The sequence below is a fragment of the Dama dama genome, chromosome 5 (assembly GCF_033118175.1).
Source record: "Dama dama isolate Ldn47 chromosome 5, ASM3311817v1, whole genome shotgun sequence".
NCBI lineage: Eukaryota > Metazoa > Chordata > Mammalia > Artiodactyla > Cervidae > Dama > Dama dama.
The window spans coordinates 10,039,845-10,066,318 of NC_083685.1; the positions used below are offsets into that span (position 1 = coordinate 10,039,845).

At 42.7% G+C, this 26,474-nt stretch overlaps 1 protein-coding gene across 3 annotated transcripts in view; it reads left to right on the top strand.

Moving 5' to 3' along the window:
• The window catches only part of SPPL3 (signal peptide peptidase like 3), a 95,689-nt gene extending 69,468 nt beyond the window's left edge, over positions 1 to 26,221 (top strand). For all 3 annotated transcript variants that reach the window (XM_061141744.1, XM_061141745.1, XM_061141743.1), the window contains 9 exons: positions 11,086 to 11,174; positions 12,990 to 13,109; positions 13,917 to 13,995; positions 14,889 to 15,001; positions 21,291 to 21,397; positions 21,848 to 22,011; positions 22,771 to 22,970; positions 24,151 to 24,260; positions 24,961 to 26,221. In XM_061141744.1, coding sequence (XP_060997727.1) covers positions 11,086 to 11,174; positions 12,990 to 13,109; positions 13,917 to 13,995; positions 14,889 to 15,001; positions 21,291 to 21,397; positions 21,848 to 22,011; positions 22,771 to 22,970; positions 24,151 to 24,260; positions 24,961 to 25,032 — 1,054 coding nt within the window. In that variant the 3' untranslated portion in view covers positions 25,033 to 26,221. The remainder of the gene's footprint in view (positions 1 to 11,085; positions 11,175 to 12,989; positions 13,110 to 13,916; positions 13,996 to 14,888; positions 15,002 to 21,290; positions 21,398 to 21,847; positions 22,012 to 22,770; positions 22,971 to 24,150; positions 24,261 to 24,960) is intronic.
• The last annotated feature ends 253 nt before the right edge of the window (positions 26,222 to 26,474 follow it).

Consider the following 26,474-nt stretch of genomic DNA (forward strand, 5'->3'; position numbering starts at 1 on the left):
GACTTGCACAAGAAATGCCTCTTGAATTTGATTAGCCCTATCCATATTGTCTCTCCCAATGCCCAGCCAAATGTTCTTACCTCTTCTGATTTAGGACCATAAAAAATACATTATTTGCTTATTTAAATAATACATTTTATTTAGAGCTCTGAAGACATGGAGAAAATCATAAAACACAAGGTGAAAGGTTTGTGCACTGTACTGGTTATTTTCCCCCAGGCTTTCACATTTCTAAGTACAGAGGGGAGAACTGTGCCAAATAAAACTAGATTTTAAAACCCCAAACAAATCCTCAATCTAAGAGCCCTTATATTTGCCATCCCTTGGCTGAGCTCTGCTTGCTAGACTTCCTGTGTTACTTCAAGATGACACCTGATCTCCTTAATCTTTCCAGCTGCTCAGGGGGAGAAAATAGCATAATTACTCACGTAATAAGTATTTCCCCACAGCCTTTGACAAACCAACAGGAAAACATTAATGGAGGGGCAGGGGAGGTGAAAAGGGCCATTCAGATGGGCAGAGGGACTTAGGAATCACAGTGTGAGATGGTTTAGAATTTTTTAGGCAGCTTATTACTGTCAGGACACTTGAGTTCTGTCCCCACAGGAATCACAGACAAAAGAACAGCAGGTTTGAAGTAGATCTAAAAGGAAATCAAAAGGAAGATATACTTTATAATTGATAAAAAGGTAATACATAAATATAATACAGATGCATCTCTTTATGTGTATGTAAAGTTACTATATAAGGGAACAGTGGAACTTTATTATAGAGTAACTACTACCTTTTTTTAAGGCAAGCACCTCCCTGTGCTTTCTTTCATTTCGAGGGTAGTTTATTTGCTTATACTCAAACCTACTCTAGGAAGACAGTGCAGAGATGATAAGGAATGTACTTTATATGATTTTTTTGACCTTCATACCAAATGCATGTAACTGTAAAGTTAGACCAGGTTAGCCAAAATAAGTCTTATTTTGGTTCACAAACCAACTCACCATGAGCCATGCTCTGTAGGGCCACCCAAGATGGACAGGGTCATGGTGGAGAGTTCTGACAAAACATGGTCCACTGGAAAGGGGAATGGCAAACCACCTCTGTATTCTTGCCTTGAGAACCCCATGAACACTATGAAAAGGCAGAAAGATAGGACACTGAAAGATGAACTCCCTGGGTTGGTAGGTGCCCAATATGCTACTGGAGATCAGTGGAGAAATAACTCCAGAAAGAATGAAGAGACGGAGCCAAAGCAAAAACAACACCCAGCTGTGGGTGTGACTGGTGATGGAAGTAAAGTTCGATGCTGTAAAGAGCAGTATTGCATAGGAACCTGGAATGTTAGGTCCATGAATCAAGGCAAATTGGAAGTGATCAAACAGGAGATGTCAAGAGTGAACATCAACATTTTAGGAATCAGCGAACTAAAATGGACTGGAATGGGTGAATTTAACTCAGATGACCATTACATCTACTACGGTGGGCAAGAATCCCTTAGAAGAAATGGAGTAGCCATCCATCATGGTCAAGAAAAGAGTCTGAAATGCAGTACTTGGATGCAGTCTCAAAAACGACAGAATGATCTCTGTTCATTTCCAAGGCAAACCAGTCAGTATCACAGTAATCCAAGTCTGTACCCTGACCAGTAATGCTGAAGAAGCTGAAGTTGAACGGTTCTATGAAGACTTACAAGACCTTCTGGAACTAATACTCAAAAAATATATCCTTTTCATTATTAGGGGACTGGAATACAGAAGGAGGAAGTCAAGAGATACCTGGAGTAAAAAGCAAGTTTGGCCTTGGGAGTACAAAATGAAGCAGGGCAAAGGCTAACAGAGTTTTGCCAAGAGAACGCACTGGTCATAGCAAACACCCTCTTCCAACAACACAAGAGAAGACTCTACACGTGGACATCACCAGATAGTCAACACCAAAAGCAGATTGATAATATTCTTTGCAGCCAAAGATGGAGAAACTTTATTCAGTCAGCAAAAACAAGACTAGGAGCTGACTGTGGCTCAGATCATGAACTCCTTATTGCAGAATTCAGACTTAAATTGAATAAAGTAGGGAAAACCACTAGACCATTCAGGTATGACCTAAATCAAATCCCTTACAATTATACAGTGGAAGTGACAAACAGATTCAAGGGATTAGATCTGATAGAGTGCCTGAGGAACTATGGACGGGGGTTTGTGACATTGTACAGGATGCAGGGGTCAAGACCATCCCCAAGAAAAAGAAACGCAAAAAGGCAAAATGGTTGTCTGAGGAGGCCTTACAAATAGCTGAGAAGAGGAGAGAAGCAAAAGGCAAGGGAGAAAAGGAAAGATATACCCAATTTGAATGCAGAGTTCCAGAGAACAGCAAGGAGAGATAAGAAAGCCTTCCTCAGTGATCAGTGCAAAGAAATAGAGGAAAACAATAGAATGGGAAAGACTAATGATCTCTTCAAGAAAATCAGAGATACCAAGGGAACATTTCATGCGAAGATGGGCACAATAAAGGACAGAAATATCCTTGATTTTTAATATTTCTAATATCCTTGACCTAATATCAAGAAGAGGTGGTAAGAATACACAGAAGAGCTATACAAAAAAGGTCTTACTATACTACAAAGCCGCAGTCATCAAGACAGTATGGTACTGGCACAAAGACAGAAATATAGATCAATGGAACAGAATAGAAAGCCCAGAGATAAATCCACGAACCTATGGACACCTTATCTTCGACAAAGGAGGCAAGGATATACAGTGGAAGAAAGACAACCTCTTTAACAAGTGGTGCTGGGAAAACTGGTCAACCACTTGTAAAAGAATGAAACTAGAACACTTCCTAACACCATACACAAAAATAAACTCAAAATGGATTAAAGATCTACTAAGTGTAAGACCAGAAACTATAAAACTCCTAGAGGAGAACATAGGCAAAACACTCTCCGACATAAATCACAGCAGGATCCTCTATGACCCACCTCCCAGAATATTGGAAATAAAAGCAAAAATAAACAAATGGGACCTAATGAAACTTAAAAGCTTTTTCACAACAAAAGGAACTATAAGCAAGGTGAAAAGACAGCCCTCAGATTGGGAGAAAATAATAGCAAATGAAGCAACAAAGGATTAATCTCAAAAATATCCAAGCAACTCCTGCAGCTCAATTCCAGAAAAATAAATGACCCAATCAAAAAATGGCCCAAAGAACGAAACAGACATTTCTCCAAAGAAGACATACAGATGGCTAAAACAAACACATGAAAAGATGCTCAACATCACTCATCATCAGAGAAATGCAAATCAAAACCACAATGAGGTACCATTACACACCAGTCAGGATGACTGCTATCCAAAAGTCTACAAGCAATAAATGCTGGAGAGGGTGTGGAGAAAAGGGAACCCTCTTACACTGTTGGTGGGGATGCAAACTAGTACAGCCGCTATGGAGAACAGTGTGGAGATTTCTTTAAAAACTGGAAATAGAACTGCCATATGACCCAGCAATTCCACTTTTGGGCATACACACTGAGGAAACCAGATCTGAAAGAGACACGTGCACCCCAGTGTTCATCGCAGCACTGTTTATAATAGCCAGGACATGGAAGCAACCTAGATGCCCATCAGCAGACGAATGGATAAGGAAGCTGTGGTACATATACACCATGGAATATTACTCAGCCACTAAGAAGAATCAGTTCAAATGAGATGGATGAAACTGGAGCCCATTATACAGAGTGAAGTAAGCCAGAAAGATAAAGAACATTACAGCATACTAACACATATATGTGGAATTTAGAAAGATGGTAATGATAACCCTATATGCAAAACAGAAAAAGAGACACAGATGTACAGAACAGACTTTTGAACTCTGTGGGAGAAGGCGAGGGTGGGATGTTTCGAGAGAACAGCATCGAAACATGTATATTATCTATGGTGAAACCAGATCACCAGCCCAGGTTGGATGCATGAGACAAGTGCTCGGGCTTGGTGCACTGGGAAGACCCAGAGGGATCGGGTAGAGAGGGAGGTGGGAGGGGGGATCGGGATGGGGAATACATGTAACTCCATGGCTGATTCATGTCAATATATGACAAAACCCACTACAATATTGTAAAGTGATTAGCCTCCAACTAATAAAAATAAATGAAAAAAAGAAATTAAAAAATAAAAATAAAAACAAAAAAGGTCTTAATGACCCAGATGATCTCGATGGTGTGATCACTCATCTAGAGCCAGAGATGCTGGAGTCCAAAGTCAAGCAGGCCTTGGGAAGCATCACTAATGAACAAAGCTAGTGGCAGTGATGGAATTACAGCTGAGCTATTTCACCTAAAAGATGATGCTGTGAAAGTGCTACACTCAATATGCCAGCAAGTTTGGAAAACTCAGCAGCGGCCACAGGACTGGAAAAGGTCAGCTTTCATTCCAATCCCAAAGAAACGCAGTGTCAAAGAATGTTCAAACTACTGCATAATTGTACTCATTTCACACGCTAGCAAAGTAGTGCTCAAAATTCTCCAAGCCAGGCTTCAACAGTACATGAACCGTTAACTTTCAGATGTTGAAACTGGATTAAGAAAAGGCAGAGGAACCAGAGATCAAGTTGCCAAACTTGGATCACAGAAAAAGCGAGAGAATTCCAGAAAAACATCTATTTCTGCTTTATTGATTATGCCAAAGCCTTTGACTGTGTGGATCACAACAAACTGTGGAAAATTCTTCAAGAGATGGGAATACGAGACCACCTGACCTCCCTTCTGAGAAATCTGTATGCAGGTTGGGAAGCAACAGTTAGAACTGGACATGGAACAACAAACTGCTTCCAAATAGGGAAAGGCGTACATCAAGGTTGGATATTGTCATCCTCCTTATTTAACTCATAGGCAGAGTACATCATGCGAAATGCTGGGCTGGATGAAGCACAAGCTGGAATCAAGATTGCTGGGAGAAATATCAATAACCTCAGATATGCAGATGACACCCCTGTAGTGGCAGAAAGCGAAGAACTACCAAAGAGCCTCTTGATGAAAGTGAAAGAGGAGAGTGAAAAAGTTGGCTTAAAGCTCAACATTCAGAAAACTAAGATCATGGCATCTGGTCCCATCACTTCATGGCAAATAGATGGGGAAACAATGGAAACAGTGGCAGACTTTATTTTCTTGGGCTCCAAAATCACTGCAGATGGTGACTGCAGCCATGAAATTAAAAGATGCTTGCTCCTTGGAAGAAAAGTTATGGTCGTAGATAGCATATTAAAAAGCAGAGACATTACTTGCCAGCGAAGGTCCATCTAGTCAAAGCATGGTTTTTCCAGTAGTTGTGTATGGATGTGACAGTTGGACTATATAAAGAAAGCTGAGTGCCGAAGAATTGATGCTTTTGAACTGTGGTGTTGGAGAAAAATCTGGAGAGTCCCTTGAACTGCAAGGAGATCAAACCAGTCAATCCAAAAGGAAACCATTCTAATTTTTCTAGGAACACACAGTTAGCTTACAGCAAAGTTCAGCCATATAGTGTTTTCCTTGACCAAGTGAATGCTCCCTTTCATTGTGCTTCCTTCCAATATTAGAATGGTCAAAAAACATGGTATTCTTAAAATACTAAAATAAAAATTCCATTTTGCCTTTCTTCTCCAGTATTCATAATTGTATTCCATTATCAGAATTCAAACAGGTGAACAAGTATAACTTTCAGTAAATGTATTCTCAGCTCCCTTTTGCTTCCTGCAATTGTCAATTGTTTATTTTCACTCTGCCCTGTTCAAAAGTATTTCACACCATTAAGTTTTTACAAGCTGTGATGAGACAAGGTAACAGAATGGGGCCAAAGAAAAGGTAGGGGTGGGAAACAGAGTGGAGCCAAAAGCAAGCCCGGAGATGCCTCCCCTGGCGGGCGCGCCCCCTGGTGGTCCACGGCACACGGTGGGCTTTCTAGCCGCCAGCTCTCGGGAGAAAGGAGGGAACTTAACACTTCACAGTGTCCTGATAAAAGCCCAGATTGTGCGGGTGGGCTCGTTATTCTTGCTTTTAAGGTCAGACATAGGTTTATCCCAGAGACCCTCAGGAAGAAGATGCAACATTTTATTTCATAGCATTTCATAACAGACATTGGTTGTTTTGTTGACTGAATTATAGTGCTCTTCAATATAACCTGGTGGCATTTCATGAAATTAGATTTCAGCAAAAGCAGTTTTGCCAAAATTGAGGAGACACAACCAGTAGCAGAAAGTTGTGGTCTAGATTGCTAGCTTACTGTGATCTAATGGTATCTAGAGAAATCAATGGGTTATTAGTTCTTCAACTGATTATTGATCTCGTGATAACCGTGGGCAGTGGTCCAGACATGTACTCTATGGCTGGCTGAATATAGGCCTCTTTGTCTTAACAGTTCTCACGGCACATTTGCATTTTTATCACAACCTAGGAGCCTGAAACGGCCTAACTATTAAGCCCACGTTTCCCCTTGTCCCGAGCAAGCAGTGGAAGTTCTTATGGGCCTAGGACTTTCCCAGAAAATCCCCTGTAATTCAATCTAGTACCCAAAGATACTAAAAGTTGATTTCCTTAAGTTCTATTCTTTACAGCTAACTCAGTTTTAGCCTGAAAGAACATTTAGAGCAAATATCACTAGATCTCCACCTCCACCTCAATAAAACCTTAGTAAAGCACTCAGAGAATGTTAAACTACTTCCTGATGTAGTATCTGAATCAAACTATTGGGTTGGCAAAACATTTGTTAGTTTTTCCATAAGGTGTTATGGGAAAACCCAAATGAACTTTTTGGCTAACCCACTACATTGAAGTGACCCAAAAATGCACAGTGGGATTTGTACTTGTATATCAACTTAAATTTGAAGAATGTTGATCAGTTGTCATTCTTTCTGACACTATTTATTTGGCAGACTCAGTTGTTGGTTATACCCCACCCAGTTCAAGATCAAAACTGTATCATCTTCCTGTAAAAGGTTACTTTTCTTGCTGTTTGTCTCTCCTAAGGCAGGAATTGAGCCAAAAATGATACCAGATCGAGTTAACTATTCTTGGCTTTTTTAAAATAGTTTTTTTTAAGTTATTTTTGACTGTGCTGGGTCTTCATTGCTTTCGAGGGCTTTCTCTCTGCAGCAGGCAGGGCCTACTGCTTATTGCTGTGTGCTGGCTTCTCATTACGGTGGCTTTTCCTTGGAGCACAGGTTTACGGTGCATGGGCTCAGCAGTTGTGGCTCCCGGGCCCTAGAGCGCTGGCTCAGCAGTTGTGGCTCCTGGCTCAGTAGCTGTGGCTCCCGGGCCCTAGAGCGCTGGCTCAGTAGTTGTGGCTCCTGGCTCAGTAGCTGTGGCTCCCGGGCCCTAGAGCACTGGCTCAGTAGTTGTGGCTCCTGGCTCAGTAGCTGTGGCTCCCGGGCCCTAGAGCGCTGGCTCAGTAGTTGTGGCTCTTGGCTCAGTAGCTGTGGCTCCCGGGCCCTAGAGCGCTGGCTCAGTAGTTGTGGCTCTTGGCTCAGTAGCTGTGGCTCCCGGGCCCTAGAGCGCTGGCTCAGTAGTTGTGGCTCTTGGCTCAGTAGCTGTGGCTCCCGGGCCCTAGAGCGCTGGCTCAGTAGTTGTGGCTCTTGGCTCAGCAGTTGAGGCTCCTGGGCTTAGCTGCTCCTTGGCATGTGGGACCTTCCCAGTCTAGGAATTGAATTTGTGTCTCCTGCATTGGCAGGTGGGTTCTTATCCACTGTGCCACCGGGAAGTCCCTATTTTTTTTTTTTTTTTTTAATGAAAAGGAGTTGTATGTATTGATGTGGAAATATATCCTTGGCATGCTATCGAATGAAGATTAGTTTGTGAAATGACAGCTGTGCAGTGTGGATAACCATTACTGGACCCGTCGCAGTAGCCTGGGATCTGTTAAACCTAGGTCCATGGATCTTGTTTTAGAAAGCTGGAATACATGTATCTTAATGTTTGAGCAAATATATGGGTCCTCACAGCCTTATTTAGCCAGACTTCAGTTTTGTGTAATAGCAACCCATGGTAATGTTTGACAGGGCAAGGCCAAAAAAAGAAAAACTTACTACAATGTTAAATACAAAAGGTTTTTTTTTTTTTTATTTAAAATTCTTTATAGAAGATAATGGATTGTATAAGCAAAAATAATAATATAGTATGGTGTTCATAAGCATGACATGTAAAAATGCACGGTAATAATAGTACAGGTGTTAAGAGGGAAATAAACATAAACTCTTGTCAGGTTTTAATACTATAAATGAAGTACTGCCATATAACTTGAAGGTAGGCTGTGTTGATTAAAGATGTACACTATAAACTTTACCACAGCCAGTAAAATAAAAGAACAAAGAGTTATAGCTAATAAGACAACAAAGGAAATAAAAGTCATTAAAAAATACTGTAACAAAATACTGAAACAAAAAATAACACTCTTCAGTGTAGCAAACAAGACATCAAGAAGGGATTGGAAAATATTTTGAATTAAAGTGAAAACCTACAAAATTTATGGCCTGCTGCAAAAGCAAAAGGAATCGTAGCTCCAAATACCTGGGTTAGATAGAGGAGAAAGTTTCAATGACTTAGACCTTTCACCATTTCTGACTAAACTAGGGAAATGGAGCACATTAAACGGTATTCAGTAGACAGAAGGAAGGAATAAAGATCAAAGCCAAAGTAAATCAAATAGATTTTCTCTGTGGAGAAAAATGGCTGAAACTAAAAGCTGATTAAAAAAATAATAATAAAGTTGGTAACCCTCTAGCCAGACTAACCTGAGGGAAAAAAGAAGAGAGACTTAATATCGGGGACAAGAGGTGATATTACTAGAGTGTACAGATATTAAAAGGATAATAAGGGATGACCATAAATAACTTTATGCCAATAAATTTGATGACTTAGATGAAATGGATAAATTTTTTGATTTATCTGTAAGTGACAGTCTATACGCAAGGTCACTCAAGAAGAAACAGGTAGCCTGAACAGGCCTGTGCTTACTAAAGAAACTTAAAATTGCCACAGTGTTTCCGCAATGGCTGCAGCAGTTGGCAGCCCCACCTGCAGCGGGTGACGTTTCACAGCCTTGCTCACTTTGGTGGTTATCTGACGCTTTGGTCACAGCCCTCCTAATTGGTATGTAGTGGTACCTCATTGTGATTTTGACTTGTATTTCCCTGATCAATAGTGTTGTTTAAGAATTTTTCATGTTCTCACTGGCCATTTGCTTATCTTCTTTGGCAAGAGATATATTCACTATCCGCCCACTTTTTATTTGGGTTGTCTTTCTATTATTGAATTGGAGGAGTTCTTTCTATATTCTAAACGTAAGGTCCTTCTCAGATACATAAGAGCACATATTTTATCCCATCTTTTGGGATTCTCTCTTCTCTTTTTTTTTTTAAAGTATTCCTTGGCACTCACAAGGTTTTTAATTTTGTTTAAGTCCAATTTATCAATTTTTCAGTTGTGTTTTTTGGTGTCATAGATAAGAATCCACTGCCAAATCCAAGGTCACAAATATTTTGTCCCAAGTTTTATAGTTTTAGCTCTCAAATTATCTAAATTTAAATTAATTAAAATGAAATGGAATGCAGAATTCAGTCCTTCAGTTGCACTCACACATTTCAAGTGTTCATGGGCTCATGTCTACCAAATAGGTCAGTGCAGGGTACAGGGCATTTCCACCATCACAGGAAGTTCTTTCGGACGCACAGATACTTTAAATGAAGGCAGTAGTAGAAAATGAGCTAAGGACTTGAACAGTTCAAACAAAAAGAAAGAAATGGGCAAGGTCAGTACATAAAATTGTTTAGTGGTTAAAGGATTCTAAATTAGGACATGTACAGCATTTTTAGTTCCCCAGATTGAATATGTCTACTTTCTTCAGGTCTGACTCAGAAATAGTACCGATGAGCCCTGCATGTCCCGATTAAAATTTCAGATCTACCCTCTCCATTTCCTGCCTTTTTCCTTAGCTGTTACCATTAACATACCATATACAGTATTTAATTTTTCTTGTTTATTGTCAGTCTCCCCACTCTTCAAATATAAAATCCATGAGAGCCTGTTTTTCTCTCTACTTGTTGTCTCTCCAGTAGCTAAAACACTCTCGGATACAGCAGTAACTCAATACATGTTACTGTTGAGGGAGAGCTGATACGGTGAAGAGAAACAAGTGCTCTTGATAGCTTATGGTGTACGATGTTGAATTCATGATCTCCGAAGATTTAGCTTTGGGACCAGGGACCAGGCTTGATCACTCAAGACCTTTGGTGTAGCAGAGTTTTATTAAAGTGAAAAAGGGACAGAGAAATCTTCTGACACAGACATCAGAAGGGGGACGGAGAGTACCCCGTCCCTAGTCTTAGCAAGGCCTTACATATCTACCAGACCTACTACAACATACATCTTAAGTTAACAAGATTAGAACTAACAATAGAAAGGTCTTACCAGACCCACTCTCACAGTATACAAGTTTTAAAATAACAAGATTAGTCAGAAGGTTCTTTTTAAGGAGAAACAAATTCTTGAGCAAGATATGTTGTTATATAGTCATTGGTACAGAGTTTAAGGGAAAACATACATCCTTGAGCAAGATGAGTTGTTTTGTTGTGCAGTCATCAGCTCTGGGCTTAAAAAAGTGTTTGTCCTTTTCTCCTCCTTGAGAACTCCAGACCCCTGTCTCCTCCTTAAGAGCCCCAGACCCCTTTCTCCTCCTTGGGGACCCCAGACTTCTTATCAGCCTGCCTAGGAATTTACTCTCACTCTCCTGCACTGCTCTGAGAGTAAATTGATCCACCTTTTTGGAAGCAGTTGTGTGGTATGTAAAAGTTTCAAAATTGTGCTTGCCTTTTGACCCAGTATTTCTCCTTCCTAGGTACTTACCATAAGGAAGTAATTAAAGATGTGCACAGAGATATGGCCACGGTGGAATGCTTTTATCTGCTGTCAGGAAAACTCTTGAACTAGCATGGAGACCTGTTTTGCAGAGCTGTTCAAAAGAAATCTTCCTTTCTTTCCTAGTGCTTTAACATTTAAAACTATGTCTCATTACCCACTTTTCTGGTCTAGTTCTTTCTTGAAACTAAAACTTACCTATACAATTTTCCCCACAGGTCCCTTAATATGGACTTTGAAAACCAAGATAAGGAGAAAGACAGTAACAGTTCTTCTGGGTCTTTCAATGGCAACAGCACCAATAATAGTAAGGCATTTTTTGACAATTAACTGTCTACATGTAGTGGTCTTAATTTGATTCTTTCTATAACCCCAATTGATAATTTACTGGGTTTAAGAATTACAGTTGGTATAATAATACAGTTGAATCTTTATGGTATAATTTGTTAAAGTTTCATGTTCTGAATCTGAGCTACAGATTTCTTGTGAAGTCCCTTTAATTCATGCCTCAAACCTTGCAGCCAGTATTCTTTATTTCCTTAAAGACAAGCAAGATAGATGGGTATCTGTCTGATTGTAACTTCATTTAAGTCCTTTGGTGAGATTGTTAATTTTGTAGGTGTTGATCATAAATTCATTTAGTGACTCTTAAAGATAGCTACTTGCAGTACCTGTGGAACTGTTGTATCTCTTCTGGTACTTCAGATATTAAAGGATGTTTGCTTTGAAGAAACAGAGGTATGCTATATGGCAAGTGTTCAGCAGCATTATTCATAATAGCCAAAAAGTAGAAGCAACTCAAAGATCAGTAAACTAGTTAATGGGAAAAGCAGCATACAGTATGTCCAGCAATGGAATGCTTACTATTCAGTATTAAAAAGAATAAATTAGTGAAACATGCTCCAGCATAGATACACAGCAGAACATTGTTAAGTAAAAAAGGCCAGATAGAAAAACAGTGTATTTTAAGAATCCAATTATATGAAATTTCCAAAAAGACAAATATAGAGAGACAAAGTAGATTAGTGGTTTCCTGGGGCAAGGGATGGGAAGGAGAATTAACAGTTAACTGGCATGAGGGATCTTCTTGAGATGAGGACATTCTAAGACTAGATTATAGTGATCCTTTCACACTTCGTGCATGCTAAGTCGCTTCAGTCACGTCCAACTCTTTGTGACCTTATGGACTGTAACCTGCCAGGCTCCTCTGTCCATGGGACTCTCCAGGCAAGAGTACTGGAGTGGGTTACCGTTTCCTCCTCCAGGGGATCTTCTGGACCCTAGGATCAAACCACTGTCTCTTATGTCTCCTGCATTTGCAGGCGGATTCTTTACCACTAGTGCCACCTGGGTAGCTTCACACTTGATAATTTACCAAAAAAAATACTGAATTACTTAATACGGGTAAATTTTATGGTATGTGAATTGTACTAGAAAGTTGGTAATGCTTATTATAGAAAGTACTAAATTAGAAATAAGGAGACTTGATAATATTAAGGGATCAATATTAAGTACCTACCATTCATTTGACATTTATTAAGATATTTTGAAAGATGCAAAAAAGAGTTAGTACTCAAGCTGTCCCATAGACAGTGTGGCCAGAATACTCCCAAGGTGTTAGTAAAGTGCTGAAACAGCAAATGCCTTTTCCCCTGGACCTCGAGCAGGTGCTTTTTCTTATGGCCCTTTACCATAGCCTCAGAGCCCTTCTGAACCAGCGTCTGCTGTCAGTAGGTCGGAGTAAGCATCAGTGGTGAAGTCATTTTGACATCCATGTACAAAGAGACTGGAGAGAAACACAAGCCAAGATGGGCAACAGTAGGTTACGTTAGTAAGGGGTTCTCCTGGAGAAGGTGAATTTGCTGTGAAACGTGATCTCGGATCACTGGACGAGCATGGCGTACAGGCGCAGAGCAGGAGGTGAGCACCTGCCGTGGTGAAGGCGCCGTGAGGACTGCAGGGAGCTCGTAGTCTCGTTTCCTAGGAAGGAGCCCGAGGGCCTAGGTATTCTGTATCATATGTGCCAATCCCTAGAGCTGTCTGCACTTTGATGAGTTAATGTATTTAAGTCCCTGGGCGCAGAGCCTGTTACGTAAACTTAATATACCCCTTTCTCTTTCAGGTATCCAGACCATTGACTCTACCCAGGCCCTGTTCCTTCCAATTGGAGCATCTGTCTCTCTCCTAGTAATGTTCTTCTTCTTTGACTCAGTTCAAGTAGTTTTTACAATATGTACAGCAGGTAAATGAGTTCTGCTATCTAGTCTTAACCTTAAAAGGAAATTTTTTAACATTTTTAAAAATCACCGTTCAAAAATTAAGATTTATACACCACCCCATGCAAGTTTTTCTTCCTAAGTCGTCTTTCTCTCCAAGTTTGTCTTTTTCTCCCCCCACCCCTCCCTGAACCACTTGATACCTCTGTCATCAGTTCCAACTCGCCAACTCAGTCTGGACGAAAGGCTAGGGGTTAAAAACTCAAGAACTTTGTGGCACCAGAGCAGAATTGCTCTGGCTGTGACTCCTTATCTGATAAGTTACCAGAAGGTCCAGTTTGGTAGAGTGGTTGTTGGCAACCCTTACGTATGCATGTTTCTGCAGATAGAAACACTGAGAGCTAATCACAGTAATTGGACTGTCAGCTATCTGATCAGTTTTCAAGATGATTGATGGTGGACGTGTATCAATATAAAACATCAAAATGCTAGCCTTCAATGTTTTAAAGTAATTAGCCTCCAATTAAATTAATTTAAAAAATGCTAGCCTTGTTAGATCATACTCTGGCCCCGCTGTTTATCATTTCTTGTTGAGATAGACAAGAAAGAAAACCTGCCAATGCTACCCCTACCTCAAATCAGGTATGCAAAGAGGTTATCTGTGTAATGCTAAAGAAAGATACTTTCCTTTTCTCTAGTTAATTAAAATTATTGTATACACTTGTTGAGGAAAGTATTGTAGGCAATAATTATTTCCGTAAGTCATGCCATTTTTCTTATGATTAGTGAAACATTAAACAACATAATATTAACCATACATTTTCTTTCTGTAGTTCTTGCAACGATAGCTTTTGCTTTTCTTCTTCTCCCGATGTGCCAGTATTTAACAAGGCCTTGTTCACCTCAGAACAAGTAAGGACTTGGGATTTTCCTCTAAACTATTAAGTGTGTATGTTTTTTTTTCTTCGTACTTGATAGCAATATTAAGAGTACATTTTCTGATATTGACTGAAGCACGAAAATGCCAGAAGACTAGAAAATGAAATGTTTGATTTTTTAAAACTAGAAAATAATACTTCTTTTCGTACCTTCTCATAGCAGAGGAAATCTAAACAAATCTTAGGAAGTCTGTCATTGCAGTATGCTTCCTTGCTTAGATTATTTAAAGATGAGCAGGTTTTTTTTATCCCTTTACTAGTTAATAGAGTATGAAAATAGTGCTTGACTCAGACATTCTTTCCTTTTGTCACTGATGACCTAGAATATATACTAGCCACTTAGGTTTAATTCTAGTGTTCACAACTTAACTCCTAAAGCTATTGCTTCATGGAAACAAAATGCTGTGCTAATGGAGATGTTGTATGTTCTTAGGAAATCAGTTGCTTCTGGTGGCTAATTTTCCCAGGAATTAGTGATAACCAAATAGATGGACTGTCTTAATTTTATTCATCTTTGGTTAATGAATTGAATTGTTGACTTTCCTCATTTTGTTTTCCTCATAAGAATTAGAAATTTCTCTGTATTTAGATTTTTCAAATATTGATATTATCACTTTAAACTTCTCAATACTCATGTTGGTATCTGGGATAAAAGGTACATTATCTAATGGGTTTAGAAATGTAATCCTTCTGAACTCTCTGTAGTTTCTTCCAAAGAAATGTGGGTATTTTGGATTTCTGGGTATCTCGGTATTGCCTGCTATTTTAATCTGGCCATCATAAATTGTGATCATGGAGAACCAAAGGAGGGTTTGCTTACTGAACATAATTTACTGTCTATCAGTCCAATCAGTGTGTGTTTTCCAGGATTTCCTTTGGTTGCTGTGGACGTTTCACTGCTGCTGAGTTACTGTCATTCTCCCTGTCTGTCATGCTCGTCCTCATCTGGGTTCTCACTGGCCATTGGCTTCTCATGGATGGTAAGTAACTACTGGGTGACAAGTTGAAATTGTAATTTCATTTATGGTTAAATTTGTCCTCTCTTCCTCTACTTTCTGTGTTTTAGTAATATATTACTTCTGATTACCTTGAATTATTAGATCTCCAGAGATAGTGTTTTGTATCAGTTTTAACCCATACTCTTTATTTTCTAATAACAGCTTTTTTGAGATGTAATTCACATATCATACAATTTATATATTTAAAGTGTACAATTCAGTCATTTTTAGTATGTTCAGGGTGGGGCAGCCACCACTTTAGAGCATTTTCACACCCACACTCCAAAACCCACAGCCATTAGCAGTCACTTCCCCATTCCCCCACCCCAGCCCCAGATATCCCCTAATTTACTTTGCGTCTCAGTGAATTTGTCTCTTATGGACATTTTGCATAAATGATATCATATATGACCTTTTCTGTCTCTTCTTTTACTTAGCATACTGTTTTCAAAGTTCATCCATGTTGTGCCATACATCAGTACTTCTCTTCCTTTTTATGGCCAGATATTGTTTAATTTTATGGATGCATCAATTTTATTTATCCATTCATTAGTTGTTTTCACTTTTTTGACTGTGAATAATGCTACTGTGAGAAATGGAGTACAAATTTTTGTACTTTCTTAATATAAATAGGATTATACTGTAGTATAATATCCATATTATATATAAATATGAGGAATATATAATAGTGTATTGATATAAATACATGTCTATATCATTATATACAGGGTAATAGTAGCTAACATTGAGCTGCTGAGTGTTTTACATGGATTTTTCTCATGAAATCCTGAAAACAACTATTTGAATTAGGTACTGTTGTTGTTCTTATTTTACAGAAGAGGAAATAAGTTCAGAGAAGTGACTTTTAGTCTCTTCTTAAGACCCTGTAACCATCTTTGCCTCCTTTTTCATTCATTCCTTCTGACCTTTTCACAGTTCACTTTACTAATCTCATGAGATTTTATCTAACTGCCTTGCCCCACGAAGTCTGTTCACCCTTTCCTTTCTTTCGGTGTTTCAGAAGGGAAGGAAGTTGAAATACTACAGTCAGTTTTTTGCTGTTTTAGCTCATCTGTGTCGTAATGTGTATCAACAGTGTGTAAAGAATTTTTTAAAGGGAGGAGTTTGGAAAGCAGAGATATGGGTATGGGTGGCACTTCTTCCTCTGACCCATTCCAAGCGACCACAGGGCTAACCCAGACCTTGGAACAGAGCTCTCTGAAGGCACTGCCAGGTCCGAGGGGCTCCCCTTCTTGCCAGGCACCATATCCCTGCAGCTGAGAGGACGGCACACCTGCAGCGGGGCTGTCCCTCGGTGCTGTCTCAGCGCAGAGCAGGGTGTGCCTGTGCAGAAACGGCACGGGGCTTCTGTGGGGTGGCTCTACACACCTGTGCACGTGTTCACATCCGCAGAACTGCACATCTAAAGCCAAATTGCTATTTCTGCCGGTGATAATCTGTGAAACGTTAAATATACGTACTTATGATTTTATATAATTTGTTTGTATATATTTGAGGCTGTCCAAGTGCGGGTCGGAAAAGAATTTCCAGACACAGAGCATCTCAGAAGGGAAGGAGTTTATTAAGAACAAAGAGCAGAGATACTGTGAGCACAATGGGCAGACCTCTTGACAGACCAGGGAGAGTTGACAGTATTCGTGAGTTAATAGCCAATTTTTATAGCCTGAAGACAAAAGTAACTTCCTGCCGGAGGGTTGGCATTAGGTGACAGGTTGGGGCACTATAGGGTGTTTACTAGAGTGGGCATCTTTGCCTAATTGGGCGTCAGGAAGCCTGACAGTGATGATCAGGGGCTTTTGGCAACGGTCACAAAGGGGCTCAATTAGCTTTGGAGGTGACTTTGGTTCTGAGCTCTGCTTCTGCAGCCGTGGTACGAGGCCTCGCACCTGTGGCCTGAACGTGACTCTGCATACTTGCTGTCATACCTGTTGTTGAGTGCTTTTTTTTTTTTTTAAATAGTGCCTACCATAGATCAAATATGGGAACTCAAAAGCAGTTCCTTGAGGTTGCAGATCAAGTTACCGTTTAGACTTACATACAGACCTTTAAATGACTCAGTAGGAAGTCAGAGTCTCAATCACCAGGCCCAGTCTGTGTAGTGACGGACTGATCTCTTGACATGCTTGGTCTCTTGTGGTAGTGCCGTATATTGCCTGATTTTTTAAAAAAATTAACTGTGATCATTTGCTTCAGTACTTGAATATCCACTGCGCATATAAATATGCATTCTGAAGTGCAGTGTTTAGAATTTCTAAGTGGTTTATTGAACTGCTAAATTTCCCAGATTCAAGTATCTGTGCTTTGAGTATCCTTGTGGATTGGTGGTTGATAACTTAAGTGCTTCTGAAGGTTGATAAAGAATAAGTTGAGAAGAAGAAATTCCATCCAAAGTCGCCGCAGGGCTTGGCCAGATTACAGCAGAAGGGTAAGAACTGTTTTGTAGCGACTAGAAGTTAGTAGTAGTGTAGCCATTAACTTGCATTTGACTTTTCCTGACATTAACTCCTGATTCCTGCCAAGGGCTGATGGTTAACCAGAAGCAGTATTGAAATTGAGCATGTAGTTGATTTTGAAAGACTTTAATAGAACCTAATTGAGCTTTAAAATATGTATTGTAGAAAATTAAGGAGTGTTGGTCCTGTTAATGATTGGAGTAGTGTCAGTCAGTCAGTCTCACAGCTGCTTTTGTGATTATGGTCCTTTAATCTCATCCAGTCCAGTGCTTCCTGATGAGGAAGCAAACAGACATTTCTCCTCTACTGCTTCTGAACAAAAACTTGATATAAATGTTGGTTAGTTGGTTAAAATCTAAACTGGATTATTTCAGTCCCCTATAAAGTGACAATTTGGATGATTGTTAGCTACATATTAAGAGAAAATGTTCTATGATGATGTCCTTAAATGACAGAGCCCGTTCCCATAAATGGCACCCCTAAGTTCATTTACACAGAGGAGAGCTCCAAGCACTGCAGTCTGACCTAGACTCTGGAAGCCACAGTCACCTACCTGGGACTGGTTAGTCTCCATTCTGGCACTCAGAATTGGGGCGGTGAAGGTGATGCTTAAACAACCTTGGAGCCTCTAGCCCCTGCGTAGTCTGAGGCTCACTGTAATCCCACTCCAGACTGTCGGTGGCCCTGCTTCCATGGACCTGGAGCTTCCCAGGTGATTCAGTGGTAGAGAATCCGCCTGCCAGCACAGGAGACATGAGTTTGATCCCTGGGTTGGGAAGATCCCCTGAAGAAGGAAATGGCAGCCCACTCCAGTATTCTTGCCTGGGAAATCCCATGGACAGAGGAGGCTGACAGGCTACAGTCCATGGGGCCACAAAGGTGTTGGACACGACTGAGTGACTAAACAACAACCAGACACACACAATACTGGTTACAGGTTTTGCTAAGGATTTGAAGTTTACTAAGTTGCTGATCCAGTTTTTAAAACATTAGGTACCTCTCAAAACAGCAAGCAGTGTGTCCTTCATACTCCATTCTCTCCTCTCCTCGAGCATTACATAGGACAGGAAAATACCAAAGTAGTGTGCCTCTAAAAAAGAAGAGGAGGTTGGCATGAGGGAAGGTGACTTTCTTTCCAGATAAATTGATTTGCACAGCCATCTGAAGCTCAGTTTTGAGAGCAGTCAGCTGAATGGTCTTCACCACACGGCTGCAGGCAGGGTGGGGAGAGTCCTATTAGACTCTCTATAGGAAGGCGGGGGCAGCAGCTCTCCACATGCTGTTCTATAGGGGCTGTCTCACCATGGGATTCTTGCCTCTAGAGTCAGTACAAATTGGCCATAAAGAGCAAGCTTTATTTTCCCAGAGACCAAGATCAGAAACAAATTTCCGTTGTGAAATGTACCTAATAGTTGAAATTCTTTTGACTGTTCATCTAGGCTCCCCAAACCCTTAGTGGCCCTAACTTGTAAAGTTATATCATTTTCTATCATTTTTGCTACTTCCCCAAATGATAAGAATCTCTTACTGGTTATACTGGTTAAATTGTCCTTGTGACCAAACTTAATAGTTTTCCCTAAAAAAGAAAAAAAGGAGAGAGGCTTTGAACTTTTAGTTGTTTGTTTCTCATATATATCCTTGTTTGATGTGTATGTGACTTGTTTTCTGCTGTTACAGATAAGCTAGCTTGCTAGCCACGCGTCTGTAACATTCTGAAATATGTTCTCCCCTGACATGCAAACTGTCTTTCCAGACTTCTGTGCAGAATCAGGTATCATTTTGTAGGTAGCGATAATGTGGATTTCTTTTAAATTAATGTTGTTTCAATTAAATCCTGTTTCTTTGAAGTTAATTTACAGTGAAAACAGAATGATAAATGTGGTTATTTTAAAGGGTGAGGCATGAAGCTTGTTTTCAGAGTTATTCTGAGAAGCAGTAACATTAAGAAGGTACTTTATAGAGTTTTCTTGAACTAAATCTATAGCTTCTTTTTTACCTACTCAGTGTCCTACTCTTAACAAATTAACCTTCTAAATTTGGAAGGACTTAAAAGAATTTGACCAATAAGTGGTGTGGCATGTTTGCAAAGGCTGATGAATCTTGTGCACACCTTCCTCATGTTCAAGGCCATTGAGCCAGGTTCATACTCTACTTCCCCTGAGCAGTGCAGGGCCTAGAAGAGCCCTGACAGATGGATGACTCATTGTATAGCACTTGCTGTTCGCCCAGGCTTAGAAAATGCTCAATCCCAGAAGTCTAGCAATTGATCTTTTGCTTTGTTTTGTTTTGTTTTAAAATGCTAGACTGTGGCGCTTGGTCCACATACAGATTAGCTTTCCAGAAGCCTTTGTCTTAGATGTGAGCACTGCCTAAGACCTTCCAGGTTACACAATCCGTTTAGAGAACATTGCAGCTTGGCTTGGTGTCCTTTTCTTTGTTCCCGGCCCTCCTGGTTGAGAAAGAGAAGGTGATAGAGATTCTATCAATAGTATATTAAAGATAATTATAACTAAAGGGGAGAGATTAATAATTTACCTGTCTAACATTTTTGATTAATTTACATTTAACCAGAAGTTAAATTTGTTGGTAAATCTATTAGGGAAAGTCTTGGGTTTTTCTTAGGCAGCATGCAGTGAGGGAAAGTTATCACCTCTGTTCCTTAGAAGAGCCCAGAAGAGGAGGTAAGATTTTTTTAAGGATCAAAGAATGAAGAAGAAAGGCCAACTGAATGAATAGTTGAGAGTGTGTTTTGGGGCTGTGACTGGCTGGTGGCGCCATTCGGTCGGTGGGAATGATTGTCATTGAACACACTTGTGCTGAGAACCTTCTCTGAAGTAGTCAGACGGGATGCATGCTGCCTCTTCAAACATGGAACTTGGGAGTCTGGTGGGGAGACTTGGTTGGCATGGTTGGAAAGAGATTATCGCTCAACTCAGACGGAGAGAAGGAGTCGGTGGAGGAATAGGAACACAAGAGGAGCCTTGAGGCCAGGCCCCTGCGGCATAGCACTGTTGTGTGTGTGAGTGGCGCCGCCTCAGTCAGAGGAGATCCATCACAGAGAAGGGGACCTCATGATTTGAGGCAGGGGATGATGCGAACTGATTTTTGACAAGGGCAGCGAAGAGTGTAAGTAGGGGAGAGAGAGAGTGGGACGGATACACATAGCACAGCGGGAAGTGTGGGGAAGCCTGACTGCTGGGGTGTGCAGTGACCGTAAAGAGGGGCACCCCAGATGGCAGCAGCAGCCTGTGCATGCGTGAGGAAGGCTGTGATAAGTTGAAAAGGAGCGCAGGGTTTCTTGCTTTGAAGATGAGCGATAGGATGATTGTGTGGAGTCATGGAAAACCCTGTCATTGAGCAGTTCTGCCTTGTCCCCTTTATTTAGACCCAGGTGGGAGGATGAGCATAAAGGAGTGACTTGACTGGAACAGCGTCCTTAAGGAAGTGAAGAGGATGTGGTCTAGGGTGTGGCTTTAAAGGAGTAAGGGCAATGCAGTGAGGTGGTGGGGGGAGGCAGGAGACAGAGCTGGGAGCGCTGGGCTTGGCCTAGAGCTTTATCATTCAAAACAGCCCTGTGGGTCTTAGTTGACCACCATCTCCAGCATGAGGAAAGGGGTTTTCCCAACTAGCAGGAGGTCAGAATGGGCTGAGGTGGGCACGTTGCACTAGTTAAGTGTAAACACCTCACCTGGGGCTTAGGGCTGAGGGACTTCCAAGCTCTCCTGGGTTTCCAAGCTGAATGGCGTGTGGAGGGAGGCTGTGCCTGTGTGCCGCTCTGACCACTGTCTCCTCCCCAGCCCTGGCCATGGGTCTCTGTGTCGCCATGATCGCCTTCGTCCGCCTGCCCAGCCTCAAGGTCTCCTGCCTGCTTCTCTCAGGGCTTCTCATCTACGATGTCTTCTGGGTGAGTGTTTCCCCAGAGCTGCTGCTCTCCTTCAGGTCTGATTGGAACATTCACTCCTGAAAATGTACTCAATACCCCAAGTCTGCTGGCCAGGGTACCTCCCGTCCAAAACCACTCCTCCGGGCCGGCACTGCACCTGTTGGAAGATGAGTGGGCCTGTGTGTGTGGAGACCTGTCAGAGTAGAGAGTCCGCGGGTGACTCCTAGGTGAGGAGGGAGCACAAGTCTCTCAGCCCTGGAGCATGGCCAGCTCAGCTCTCAGGGCGCCCTCTCTGGGTGTGGAGAGAAGAAATCTGCAGCGCACAGAAGAGCAGAGATCTTTCCTCGAAGCGTGCATTCGGAAAAGCCTGATGCTGCAGTCCTGAGACTCTGCTCTCAGGAACAAAGAGGGCTGGTGCTGAGATCGGGGTGCCTCCAGTTCCCTCCGGTAAAGGTGACTCTCCCCTGGCAGGTGTTTTTCTCCGCCTACATCTTTAATAGCAACGTCATGGTGAAGGTGGCCACGCAGCCGGCTGACAATCCCCTTGACGTCCTGTCCCGGAAGCTCCACCTGGGGCCCAACGTTGGACGCGACGTCCCGCGCCTGTCTCTGCCTGGAAAACTGGTCTTCCCCAGGTAGGACTGGTGGCCTCGTCTCGGGAGGGTGAGGACCCCGCCCTCCTCTGCCCCTCCGGTCCCCACTTTGTCGTCGTCGTCATCAGCATTCTGATGCTGGACCAGGAAAGGGTTGTGAATCATCTCCACCTTACAGATGACAGGACAGGAGTACTGCCAACTTCCAGAGATGGGTCATTCAGTGGTGCAGGTGCAGCTTGTTAATGATTGACTGATGGTATCAAGCAGCCGTCAGTAACAGCAAATAACAACAGTTACTGCTGCACTGCAGTTTAAAGTTGGCTAGAGGGAATTAACAGGAGGATCTGGGTCCTTTTTTTTTTTTTTACTTTTCCAACATTTGTAAAGATGTGTTAATGCTAAAATTACAGAGTCCGTGGAACTATAATCTTGGAAAAATTAATGTGCTGCTTTCATCTCACATGTCTGATAGTAGTCGGGTGCTTACTGGAAATCTCAGCAGTGAATGTGTGACACATGGTGAGTTGACATCTCTAGAGGCAGCAGCACTACGCGGACGCTTCAGCAGCCGCTTAGGTGGTGCTGTCCCGAAGCGCCGGCTTCTGCAGACCCTTCTTCCAGTACTCTAGTGGCGTTCAGTCTCCACACTCCTCTAACAGCCAGTGCTGTTAAACCAGGAGCGACTGCCATCAGCCGTCAGATAAATTCTTTGGCTTCTTAAAAAGCGAACAGACCTTGAGCAGGAGGAGGAGTGGGGTTGTAGAGGGCGAACCCCTGACGTGTGACCCTGCGTTCCAGCTCCACAGGCAGCCACTTCTCTATGTTGGGCATTGGAGACATTGTGATGCCTGGACTCCTCTTGTGCTTCGTCCTGCGTTATGACAACTACAAGAAGCAAGCCAACGGTGACTCCTGCGGTGCCTCCGGACCCGCCAACATCTCCGGGCGCATGCAGAAGGTTTCCTACTTTCACTGCACCCTCATTGGATACTTTGTAGGTAAGAGAACCGGGGAGGCTGCATGCGATCCCCTCCCTGACTGTCCTCCAAGCGCTGGAGTTAACTCAGATCTTGCAGCTACAGAGGCTGGAGGAAGAAGAGCAGTCACTCAAGTCGTTGTTATAAACAACCACAGAGGGGAAAGCAACACCTGACCCCGAGGTGAGGCCAGCAGCCTCGTTCCCTATCCGATAATAGTATGTTTGAGGGACATTGTAGGAGAAGTGTGGTCAGGCCTCAGACTGAGAACACCTGCCCCACGGCGATGGAGCAGTGTGTGTGCTTAATTACATCTTCAGCGTGAGTTTAATGGGTGCCATGTTTATTTCCTGTGCTGCTTGACAGATATCCCTTCATCTGCTCTAACATTTCTGTCACCTCTGACCCGGACTCTCCCTTGGCTGGTGTTTCTCTAGCCAGCTGTTTCGGCTGGATGGGGAGAGACGGTTGTATGTCTGCCCTGCATGAGCTGCGAGAGCGATGGAGAGGAGCATCTCGCTCCCCTCGGTGCCTCCTGCTGAGGGAGCATTGCACAGTTCCATGGCGCTTTCCTAGGCCTGTGCTCATTTCCACACCAGCAGCTCCCAGTGGGCCAGGGCTACTGCCCTGAGGCTCAGAGATGTGCAAGGTCACACGGCTGTCACAAGCAGCAGGGTTAGAACTTGAACCCAGGTCTTTTGCCTCCAACTCTGTCGTCACCCAGCTTCCCCGTGGCACTAGTGGTAACGAGCCCACCTGCCAATTCAGGAGACATTAGAGATGCGGGTTCCATCCCAGGTTGGGAAGATCTCCTGGAGGAGGACATGGCAACCCACTCCAGTATTCTTGCCTGGAGAACCAAAGAGTCGGACACAACTGACGCAACTTAGCACGTCCACACGCCTGTCATCATCATATATATTGGAGACGGGGAGACCAGGCATGCTGGGGGCTGAGGTGAGGCCTGGAACCAGGGACTTGGCCACTTACAGGTCCTGGGAATTCTTAGTTTTTAAAAAGCTGTGCTGCTCCCTGTTTCTTTACCTGCTCAAGCTAGGCATGTTACTCCCTACCACTGGAGGGAGTGTCACATTAGAGCTATACAGTCTCAGGACTGTGCTGCGAAGCCATCAGGTAACAGAGGTTCTCTTCCCTCGGGCTGGCCGCTTGGAGTTACTCACCAGCGTTTCTCTCCCCGCAGGTCTGCTCACTGCGACTGTGGCGTCTCGAATTCACCGAGCAGCCCAGCCTGCCCTTCTCTATTTGGTGCCATTTACCTTATTGCCACTCCTCACGATGGCCTATTTAAAGGTGAGAGAGGCAGTTACAAGCCAGTGAAAGCAATAATATGTCATTGACCCTGGACTTGGCTAGGTATTCCCCTTGCTTCAGACCCTAAGCTCTTGGGATCTTTGTGTGTGTGTATGTGTGTCGGGGGGGGTGGATTTTGTTTTTGCTAACCTACTATTAGCAACCTCTTCCAGATTGTTAACAGCCATTGGCTGAAAATACTAATGAATTAGACCCCTCACCACCTAGTCACGGATTACCCTTAAACCCTGCCGCAGAGACTTCTGTTTCTCTTAAAAGCAGCATGCTATTGCCACCTAATAGCTCTTTTAGTACTCTGCATTAAAGTTTGGAAATAAGAAATATAAAACCTGAGGGCCTTATCTGATTTATAAGGTTTATACTATCACCCACATTTTACAGACAAGGAGGCAGACACAGAGGTTAATATGAGCCTGGATCATTTGACTCACAAGTGGTTGAACTGCCCCCAGGACAGAGTCAGAGCCCTTTCCTGCTGGGGCGGGGGCAGGGGGGGCGGCAAGAGCCCTTCTAGCTAGTTCTTCAAAGAACTGGGAGGTTACTTTTCAATGAATAAAATGTGAATGTTCTTTGATTCTGCACAGAATCAATCTGCTCTGAGGTCAGGAGTCAGGAAGGGCTTGTACATAGATAGGTGTGCCTCGATCTGAAACTGTGGCTAAAGTTCTGTCTTTCCCAGGGTGACCTACGGCGAATGTGGTCTGAGCCATTCCACTCCAAGTCCAGCAGCTCCCGATTCCTGGAAGTATGATGGATCACAGCGGGCAACCAGAATGGCCTCTCAGTCCTTCTCTGTCAACGTGTGGTTTATTTCCTCTGAGAGCTGGCCTGGTACTCGGAGATGCACCTGTGTAAGGACTGCCATGTGCCCAGATTTTGCATTTTTGGGAGCGAGGTGCTGGAGCCTGCCTGGTTCCTTCTCTTCCTGCCGCCGGAGAGGTGGAGCACCTCCTGGAGTGACAGGTCCTCCCCCACCCCCCAGCGCTCCTCCCTCCCCTGTTTTTATGGATCTGCACCAGACTGTTACTTGTGGGGGACGGAGATGTGACTGTTGAAACTGACAACGGCAAGGAGTCGTTCTGTACCTTTGAACACTAAAAGGATGAAAACCTCAGCAAACTGGTTTCTTCAGTGAACCCTCAAGAACTTTGGGACCAGTTTCCTATGGGGGACTCAGTTTCAGAGAACTGAGACAGAAGCTCTTCTGTCGTTATATTCTTCTTTCCTTTTTTTGGATTTATTAAATATTTTCTGTGGTGTGAAGTGACTTATTAAATCCACAGACATTGAGTGACTTCTTACAACATACACACAAGAATTTGTTGTAATGAGTTCATGTCCACCCAGACGTCGTGTTGGCAGTGAACGAGGGCACGGTTTTTATACGTACATACACACCCACATGCACATAGATATATATGAATAAACAGAAATTAAAACCTGCTAAGCTCATGCTGTGTAGCAGACAGGGGCTTGCTGTAATTTCTAGCATGTAGAGCAGTTCACGCTGGCTTCCTTGTATACAGACAAGCTGCTGTCTCTCCCTCCACAACTGAACCTGCAGTTAAAAACCAGTATAGTATTTGTACTGATAGACTCATGGACTATAGGGGACTCTCATTTGGTTTTGATCAGTGTAGCAAATTAGGGATGAAAAGTTACAGCTTTTTGACCCACTGTTTTGTTTTGTTTTGTTTTTTACAGGCCTCTTCCTCGCAGGGTTTTCAGTAGTTTCTTCTTGAACCGATGCATGTATTATAGCAGCAGGTGTCTCTGCTTTCTGATCATAGTAATGTACTACTTGTAAATACATTTTTCTATTTTCTATTTTTTTTTTGTATTTTTTTTTTTTTTTGGCCTTTTGTTTCATTGGTGTGCTGTATTTTCCATGCCCTCACTCCTTTAAGAAAAAAAAAGGAAAAAAGCAACACGAGCCTGTCCTTGCTGTTGTGATTACAGTCTTGGTTTCCCTGTGGTGACAGCTGGGTACTGGGGACAAATGTCAAACGCCCCCCCACCCCGCCCCAGAGTCGGGCCCTCCGTTGCAGGAATCGCAGCCCGAGCTTGCGGCTATGGCCTCCGACTGGGGAGCCAGCGTCCAGGCGGTGACTAGTGTGAGTGGTGTCCGCGGACTGATGGGGGAATGGCCTGTCACCTGGATCGAGAGAAGCCGGGGATGAGCCTGTACAGCTG